General features: G+C 40.9%; 1 protein-coding gene across 26 annotated transcripts in view; it reads right to left on the minus strand.

The window, feature by feature from the left end:
• Positions 1-10,000, minus strand: part of LOC118938861 (glutamate receptor-interacting protein 1) — a 722,511-nt gene that overhangs the window by 117,950 nt on the left and 594,561 nt on the right. For all 26 annotated transcript variants that reach the window (XM_090201312.1, XM_090201307.1, XM_090201305.1 and 23 more), the window contains one exon: positions 203-352. In XM_090201312.1, the coding sequence (XP_090057438.1) occupies positions 203-352 (150 nt within the window). The remainder of the gene's footprint in view (positions 1-202; positions 353-10,000) is intronic.

A 10,000-nucleotide genomic window follows, 5' to 3' on the forward strand; every position in this document is an offset into this window, starting at 1 on the left:
GCTGTCAGTCAGTCATTTCATGGTTTTTCCAGATAGATTGACTATAATATATATTGTTTTCTATATTCACCATAAATCACTTTGCGTTTGAAAATGAACCCAACAATAAATCACAAAGTAAAATGTATATTATTACATCATTCCCAGTGTCAGCAGATATGACCATGTTAAACTATATGAGCTAGACATTAAGGGAACGTACGTGAGCTCTTGAAGTCCTTCTTCTTGAGTTTCCTCCTGATCATGGTTCCTCTGGGGCTGGTGGGGTACATGTTCCTGGGCAGGGTGCTCATGTTGAGGGAGCTCAGACTGTAGGTACTCATAGAGGTAGGAGAGAAGGAGGAGCCTAGAGCTGTACCAGGAGGAGAGAGAGAGGGATTAGAAAAAACAGGGATGGAGAAGAGAGAGGGATTGAGAAGAGAGAGGGATGGAGAAGAGAGAGGGATTAGAAAAAACAGGGATGGAGAAGAGAGAGGGATTGAGAAGAGAGAGGGATGGAGAATAGAGAGGGATTGAGAAGAGAGAGGGATGGAGAAGAGAGGGATGGAGAAGAGAGAGGGATTAGAAAAAACAGGGATGGAGAAGAGAGAGGGATTGAGAAGAGAGAGGGATGGAGAAGAGAGGGATGGAGAAGAGAGAGGGATGGAAAAGAGAGAGGGATGAGAAGAGAGAGGGATGGAAAAGAGAGAGGGATGATAAGAGAGAGGGATGAGAAGAGAGAGGAATGAAGAAGAGAGAGGGATGGAGAAGAGAGAGGGATGAGAAGAGAGAGGGATGGAGAAGAGAGAGGGATGAGAAGAGAGACGAATGAAGAAGAGAGAGGGATGGAGAAGAGAGAGGGATGGAGAAGAGAGAGGGATGAGAAGAGAGAGGGATGGAGAAGAGAGAGGGATGGAGAAGAGAGAGGGATCGACAAGAGAGGGATGGAGAAGAGAGGGATGGAGAAGAGAGAGGGATCGATAAGAGAGGGATGGAGAAGAGAGGGATGGAGGAGAGAGAGGGATGGAGAAGAGAGAGGGATGGAGAAGAGAGGGATGGAGAAGAGAGGGATGAGAAAATAGAGGGATGGAGAAGAGAGGGGGATGGAGAAGAGAGAGGGATCGATAAGAGAGGGATGGAGAAGAGAGACTAACATACTATAACCTCAAATAGATGAACCTCATCCATATTGTCTCTGTCCCCTCTAATACTGAATCTATATTGTCCCTGTCCCTCCACCAGTCCCCTCTAATACTGAATTTATATTGTCACAGTCCCCTCTAATACTGAATCTATATTGTCCCTGTCCCTCCACCAGTCCCCTCTAATACTGAATCTATATTGTCCCTGTCCCTCCACCAGTCCCCTCTAATACTGAATTTATATTGTCACAGTCCCCTCTAATACTGAATCTATATTGTCCCTGTCCCTCCACCAGTCCCCTCTAATACTGAATCTATATTGTCCCTGTCCCTCCACCAGTCCCCTCTAATACTGAATTTATATTGTCACAGTCCCCTCTAATACTGAGTCTATATTGTCTCTGTCCCCTCTAATACTGAGTCTATATTGTCTCTGTCCCCTCTAATACTGAGTCTATATTGTCTCTGTCCCCTCTAATACTGAGTCTATATTGTCTCTGTCCCCTCTAATACTGAGTCTATATTGTCTCTGTCCCCTCTAATACTGAATCTATATTGTCTCTGTCCCCTCTAATACTGAATTTATATTGTCACAGTCCCCTCTAATACTGAGTCTATATTGTCTCTGTCCCCTCTAATACTGAGTCTATATTGTCTCTGTCCCCTCTAATACTGAATCTATATTGTCCCTGTCCCTCCACCAGTCCCCTCTAATACTGAATCTATATTGTCCCTGTCCCTCCACCAGTCCCCTCTAATACTGAATTTATATTGTCACAGTCCCCTCTAATACTGAGTCTATATTGTCTCTGTCCCCTCTAATACTGAGTCTATATTGTCTCTGTCCCCTCTAATACTGAATCTATATTGTCTCTGTCCCCTCTAATACTGAGTCTATATTGTCACAGTCCCCTCTAATACTGAATTTATATTGTCACAGTCCCCTCTAATACTGAGTCTATATTGTCTCTGTCCCCTCTAATACTGAGTCTATATTGTCTCTGTCCCCTCTAATACTGAATCTATATTGTCTCTGTCCCCTCTAATACTGAGTCTATATTGTCTCTGTCCCCTCTAATACTGAGTCTATATTGTCTCTGTCCCCTCTAATACTGAGTCTATATTGTCTCTGTCCCCTCTAATACTGAGTCTATATTGTCTCTGTCCCCTCTAATACTGAATCTATATTGTCTCTGTCCCCTCTAATACTGAGTCTATATTGTCTCTGTCCCCTCTAATACTGAGTCTATATTGTCTCTGTCCCCTCTAATACTGAATCTATATTGTCTCTGTCCCCTCTAATACTGAGTCTATATTGTCTCAGTCCCCTCTAATACTGAGTCTATATTGTCTCTGTCCCCTCTAATACTGAGTCTATATTGTCTCTGTCCCCTCTAATACTGAGTCTATATTGTCTCTGTCCCCTCTAATACTGAGTCTATATTGTCTCTGTCCCCTCTAATACTGAATCTATATTGTCTCTGTCCCCTCTAATACTGAGTCTATATTGTCTCTGTCCCCTCTAATACTGAGTCTATATTGTCTCTGTCCCCTCTAATACTGAGTCTATATTGTCTCTGTCCCCTCTAATACTGAGACTATATTGTCTCTGTCCTCTCTAATACTGAGTCTATATTGTCTCTGTCCCCTCTAATACTGAGTCTATATTGTCTCTGTCCCCTCTAATACTGAGTCTATATTGTCTCTGTCCCCTCTAATACTGAGTCTATATTGTCTCTGTCCCCTCTAATACTGAGTCTATATTGTCTCTGTCCCCTCTAATACTGAGTCTATATTGTCTCTGTCCTCTCTAATACTGAGTCTATATTGTCTCTGTCCCCTCTAATACTGAGTCTATATTGTCTCTGTCCCCTCTAATACTGAGTCTATATTGTCTCTGTCCCCTCTAATACTGAGTCTATATTGTCTCTGTCCCCTCTAATACTGAGTCTATATTGTCTCTGTCCCCTCTAATACTGAGTCTATATTGTCTCTGTCCCCTCTAATACTGAGTCTATATTGTCTCTGTCCCCTCTAATACTGAGTCTATATTGTCTCTGTCCCCTCTAATACTGAGTCTATATTGTCTCTGTCCTCTCTAATACTGAGTCTATATTGTCTCTGTCCCCTCTAATACTGAGTCTATATTGTCTCTGTCCCCTCTAATACTGAGTCTATATTGTCTCTGTCCCCTCTAATACTGAATCTATATTGTCTCTGTCCCCTCTAATACTGAGTCTATATTGTCTCTGTCCCCTCTAATACTGAGTCTATATTGTCTCTGTCCCCTCTAATACTGAGTCTATATTGTCTCTGTCCTCTCTAATACTGAGTCTATATTGTCTCTGTCCCCTCTAATACTGAGTCTATATTGTCTCTGTCCCCTCTAATACTGAGTCTATATTGTCTCTGTCCTCTCTAATACTGAGTCTATATTGTCTCTGTCCTCTCTAATACTGAGTCTATATTGTCTCTGTCCCCTCTAATACTGAGTCTATATTGTCTCTGTCCCCTCTACTACTGAATCTATATTGTCTCTGTCCCCTCTAATACTGAATCTATATTGTCTCTGTCCCCTCTAATACTGAGTCTATATTGTCTCTGTCCCCTCTACTACTGAGTCTATATTGTCTCTGTCCCCTCTAATACTGAGTCTATATTGTCTCTGTCCCCTCTAATACTGAATCTATATTGTCTCTGTCCCCTCTAATACTGAGTCTATATTGTCTCAGTCCCCTCTAATACTGAGTCTATATTGTCTCTGTCCCCTCTACTACTGAGTCTATATTGTCTCTGTCCCCTCTAATACTGAGTCTATATTGTCTCTGTCCCCTCTAATACTGAATCTATATTGTCTCTGTCCCCTCTAATACTGAGTCTATATTGTCTCTGTCCCCTCTAATACTGAGTCTATATTGTCTCTGTCCCCTCTAATACTGAGTCTATATTGTCTCTGTCCCCTCTAATACTGAATCTATATTGTCTCAGTCCCCTCTAATACTGAGTCTATATTGTCTCTGTCCCCTCTACTACTGAGTCTATATTGTCTCTGTCCCCTCTAATACTGAGTCTATATTGTCTCTGTCCCCTCTAATACTGAGTCTATATTGTCTCTGTCCCCTCTAATACTGAGTCTATATTGTCTCTGTCCCCTCTAATACTGAGTCTATATTGTCTCTGTCCCCTCTAATACTGAGTCTATATTGTCTCTGTCCCCTCTAATACTGAATCTATATTGTCTCTGTCCCCTCTAATACTGAGTCTATATTGTCTCTGTCCCCTCTAATACTGAGTCTATATTGTCTCTGTCCCCTCTAATACTGAGTCTATATTGTCTCTGTCCCCTCTAATACTGAGTCTATATTGTCTCTGTCCCCTCTAATACTGAGTCTATATTGTCTCTGTCCCCTCTAATACTGAATCTATATTGTCTCTGTCCCCTCTAATACTGAGCCTATATTGTCTCTGTCCCCTCTAATACTGAGTCTATATTGTCTCTGTCCCCTCTAATACTGAGTCTATATTGTCTCTGTCCCCTCTAATACTGAGTCTATATTGTCTCTGTCCCCTCTAATACTGAGTCTATATTGTCTCTGTCCCCTCTAATACTGAGTCTATATTGTCTCTGTCCCCTCTAATACTGAGTCTATATTGTCTCTGTCCCCTCTAATACTGAGTCTATATTGTCTCTGTCCCCTCTAATACTGAGTCTATATTGTCTCTGTCCCCTCTAATACTGAGTCTATATTGTCTCTGTCCCCTCTAATACTGAGTCTATATTGTCTCTGTCCCCTCTAATACTGAGTCTATATTGTCTCTGTCCCCTCTAATACTGAGTCTATATTGTCTCTGTCCCCTCTAATACTGAGTCTATATTGTCTCTTTCCCCTCTAATACTGAGTCTATATTGTCTCTGTCCCCTCTAATACTGAATCTATATTGTCTCTGTCCCCTCTAATACTGAGTCTATATTGTCTCTGTCCCCTCTAATACTGAGTCTATATTGTCTCTGTCCCCTCTAATACTGAGTCTATATTGTCTCTGTCCCCTCTAATACTGAGTCTATATTGTCTCTGTCCCCTCTAATACTGAATCTATATTGTCTCTGTCCCCTCTAATACTGAGTCTATATTGTCTCTGTCCCCTCTAATACTGAATCTATATTGTCTCTGTCCCCTCTAATACTGAGTCTATATTGTCTCTGTCCCCTCTAATACTGAGTCTATATTGTCTCTGTCCCCTCTAATACTGAGTCTATATTGTCTCTGTCCCCTCTAATACTGAGTCTATATTGTCTCTGTCCCCTCTAATACTGAGTCTATATTGTCTCTGTCCCCTCTAATACTGAGTCTATATTGTCTCTGTCCCCTCTAATACTGAGTCTATATTGTCTCTGTCCCCTCTAATACTGAGTCTATATTGTCTCTGTCCTCTCTAATACTGAGTCTATATTGTCTCTGTCCCCTCTAATACTGAGTCTATATTGTCTCTGTCCCCTCTAATACTGAGTCTATATTGTCTCTGTCCCCTCTAATACTGAGTCTATATTGTCTCTGTCCCCTCTAATACTGAGTCTATATTGTCTCTGTCCCCTCTAATACTGAGTCTATATTGTCTCTGTCCTCTCTAATACTGAGTCTATATTGTCTCTGTCCCCTCTAATACTGAGTCTATATTGTCTCTGTCCCCTCTAATACTGAGTCTATATTGTCTCTGTCCCCTCTAATACTGAGTCTATATTGTCTCTGTCCCCTCTAATACTGAGTCTATATTGTCTCTGTCCCCTCTAATACTGAGTCTATATTGTCTCTGTCCCCTCTAATACTGAGTCTATATTGTCTCTGTCCCCTCTAATACTGAGTCTATATTGTCTCTGTCCCCTCTAATACTGAGTCTATATTGTCTCTGTCCCCTCTAATACTGAATCTATATTGTCTCTGTCCCCTCTAATACTGAGTCTATATTGTCTCTGTCCCCTCTAATACTGAATCTATATTGTCTCTGTCCCCTCTAATACTGAGTCTATATTGTCTCTGTCCCCTCTAATACTGAGTCTATATTGTCTCTGTCCCCTCTAATACTGAGTCTATATTGTCTCTGTCCCCTCTAATACTGAGTCTATATTGTCTCTGTCCCCTCTAATACTGAGTCTATATTGTCTCTGTCCCCTCTAATACTGAGTCTATATTGTCTCTGTCCCCTCTAATACTGAGTCTATATTGTCTCTGTCCCCTCTAATACTGAGTCTATATTGTCTCTTTCCCCTCTAATACTGAGTCTATATTGTCTCTGTCCCCTCTAATACTGAATCTATATTGTCTCTGTCCCCTCTAATACTGAGTCTATATTGTCTCTGTCCCCTCTAATACTGAGTCTATATTGTCTCTGTCCCCTCTAATACTGAGTCTATATTGTCTCTGTCCCCTCTAATACTGAGTCTATATTGTCTCTGTCCCCTCTAATACTGAATCTATATTGTCTCTGTCCCCTCTAATACTGAGTCTATATTGTCTCTGTCCCCTCTAATACTGAATCTATATTGTCTCTGTCCCCTCTAATACTGAGTCTATATTGTCTCTGTCCCCTCTAATACTGAGTCTATATTGTCTCTGTCCCCTCTAATACTGAGTCTATATTGTCTCTGTCCCCTCTAATACTGAGTCTATATTGTCTCTGTCCCCTCTAATACTGAGTCTATATTGTCTCTGTCCCCTCTAATACTGAGTCTATATTGTCTCTGTCCCCTCTAATACTGAGTCTATATTGTCTCTGTCCCCTCTAATACTGAGTCTATATTGTCTCTGTCCTCTCTAATACTGAGTCTATATTGTCTCTGTCCCCTCTAATACTGAGTCTATATTGTCTCTGTCCCCTCTAATACTGAGTCTATATTGTCTCTGTCCCCTCTAATACTGAGTCTATATTGTCTCTGTCCCCTCTAATACTGAGTCTATATTGTCTCTGTCCCCTCTAATACTGAGTCTATATTGTCTCTGTCCTCTCTAATACTGAGTCTATATTGTCTCTGTCCCCTCTAATACTGAGTCTATATTGTCTCTGTCCCCTCTAATACTGAGTCTATATTGTCTCTGTCCCCTCTAATACTGAGTCTATATTGTCTCTGTCCCCTCTAATACTGAGTCTATATTGTCTCTGTCCCCTCTAATACTGAGTCTATATTGTCTCTGTCCCCTCTAATACTGAGTCTATATTGTCTCTGTCCCCTCTAATACTGAGTCTATATTGTCTCTGTCCCCTCTAATACTGAGTCTATATTGTCTCTGTCCCCTCTAATACTGAATCTATATTGTCTCTGTCCCCTCTAATACTGAGTCTATATTGTCTCTGTCCCCTCTAATACTGAATCTATATTGTCTCTGTCCCCTCTAATACTGAGTCTATATTGTCTCTGTCCCCTCTAATACTGAGTCTATATTGTCTCTGTCCCCTCTAATACTGAGTCTATATTGTCTCTGTCCCCTCTAATACTGAGTCTATATTGTCTCTGTCCCCTCTAATACTGAGTCTATATTGTCTCTGTCCCCTCTAATACTGAGTCTATATTGTCTCTGTCCCCTCTAATACTGAGTCTATATTGTCTCTGTCCTCTCTAATACTGAGTCTATATTGTCTCTGTCCCCTCTAATACTGAGTCTATATTGTCTCTGTCCCCTCTAATACTGAGTCTATATTGTCTCTGTCCCCTCTAATACTGAGTCTATATTGTCTCTGTCCCCTCTAATACTGAGTCTATATTGTCTCTGTCCCCTCTAATACTGAGTCTATATTGTCTCTGTCCTCTCTAATACTGAGTCTATATTGTCTCTGTCCCCTCTAATACTGAGTCTATATTGTCTCTGTCCCCTCTAATACTGAGTCTATATTGTCTCTGTCCCCTCTAATACTGAATCCATATTGTCTCTGTCCCCTCTAATACTGAGTCTATATTGTCTCTGTCCCCTCTAATACTGAGTCTATATTGTCTCTGTCCCCTCTAATACTGAATCTATATTGTCTCAGTCCCCTCTAATACTGAGTCTATATTGTCTCTGTCCCCTCTAATACTGAGTCTATATTGTCTCTGTCCCCTCTAATACTGAATCTATATTGTCTCTGTCCCCTCTAATACTGAGTCTATATTGTCTCTGTCCCCTCTAATACTGAGTCTATATTGTCCCTGTCCCTCCACCAGTCCCCTCTAATACTGAATCTATATTGTCTCTGTCCCCTCTAATACTGAATTTATATTGTCTCTGTCCCCTCTAATACTGAATCTATATTGTCTCTGTCCCCTCTAATACTGAATCTATATTGTCTCTGTCCCCTCTAATACTGAATCTATATTGTCTCTGTCCCCTCTAATACTGAGTCTATATTGTCCCTGTCCCTCCACCAGTCCCCTCTAATACTGAATCTATGTTGTCTCTGTCCCCTCTAATACTGAATCTATATTGTCTCTGTCCCCTCTAATACTGAATCTATATTGTCTCTGTCCCCTCTAATACTGAATCTATATTGTCTCAGTCCCCTCTAATACTGAGTCTATATTGTCTCTGTCCCCTCTAATACTGAATCTATATTGTCTCTGTCCCCTCTAATACTGAGTCTATATTGTCTCTGTCCCCTCTAATACTGAATGTATATTGTCTCAGTCCCCTCTAATACTGAATCTATATTGTCTCTGTCCCCTCTAATACTGAGTCTATATTGTCTCTGTCCCCTCTAATACTGAGTCTATATTGTCTCTGTCCCCTCTAATACTGAGTCTATATTGTCTCTGTCCCCTCTAATACTGAGTCTATATTGTCTCTGTCCCCTCTAATACTGAGTCTATATTGTCTCTGTCCCCTCTAATACTGAGTCTATATTGTCTCTGTCCCCTCTAATACTGAATCTATATTGTCTCTGTCCCTCCATCAGTCCCCTCTAAAACTGAATCTATATTGTCTCTGTCCCCTCTAATACTGAATCTATATTGTCTCTGTCCCCTCTAATACTGAATCTATATTGTCACAGTCCCCTCTAATACTGAATCTATATTGTCTCTGTCCCCTCTAATACTGAGTCTATATTGTCTCTGTCCCCTCTAATACTGAGTCTATATTGTCTCTGTCCCCTCTAATACTGAGTCTATATTGTCTCAGTCCCCTCTAATACTGAATCTATATTGTCACAGTCCCCTCTAATACTGAATCTATATTGTCTCTGTCCCCTCTAATACTGAATCTATATTGTCTCTGTCCCCTCTAATACTGAGTCTATATTGTCTCTGTCCCCTCTAATACTGAATCTATATTGTCTCTGTCCCCTCTAATACTGAGTCTATATTGTCTCTGTCCCCTCTAATACTGAGTCTATATTGTATCTGTCCCCTCTAATACTGAGTCTATATTGTCTCTGTCCCCTCTAATACTGAGTCTATATTGTCTCTGTCCCCTCTAATACTAAATCTATATTGTCTCTGTCCCCTCTAATACTGAATCTATATTGTCTCTGTCCCCTCTAATACTGAATCTATATTGTCTCTGTCCCCTCTAATACTGAGTCTATATTGTCCCTGTCCCTCCACCAGTCCCCTCTAATACTGAATCTATATTGTCTCTGTCCCCTCTAATACTGAATCTATATTGTCTCCGTCCCCTCTAATACTGAATCTATATTGTCTCTGTCCCCTCTAATACTGAATCTATATTGTCTCTGTCCCCTCTAATACTGAATCTATATTGTCTCTGTCCCCTCTAATACTGAGTCTATATTGTCCCTGTCCCTCCACCAGTCCCCTCTAATACTGAGTCTATATTGTCTCTGTCCCCTCTAATACTGAATCTATATTGTCTCTGTCCCCTCTAATACTGAATCTATATTGTCTCTGTCCCCTC

The sequence above is a fragment of the Oncorhynchus mykiss genome, chromosome 15 (genome assembly GCF_057628025.1).
Source record: "Oncorhynchus mykiss isolate SJ-2025 chromosome 15, ASM5762802v1, whole genome shotgun sequence".
Taxonomy (NCBI): domain Eukaryota; kingdom Metazoa; phylum Chordata; class Actinopteri; order Salmoniformes; family Salmonidae; genus Oncorhynchus; species Oncorhynchus mykiss.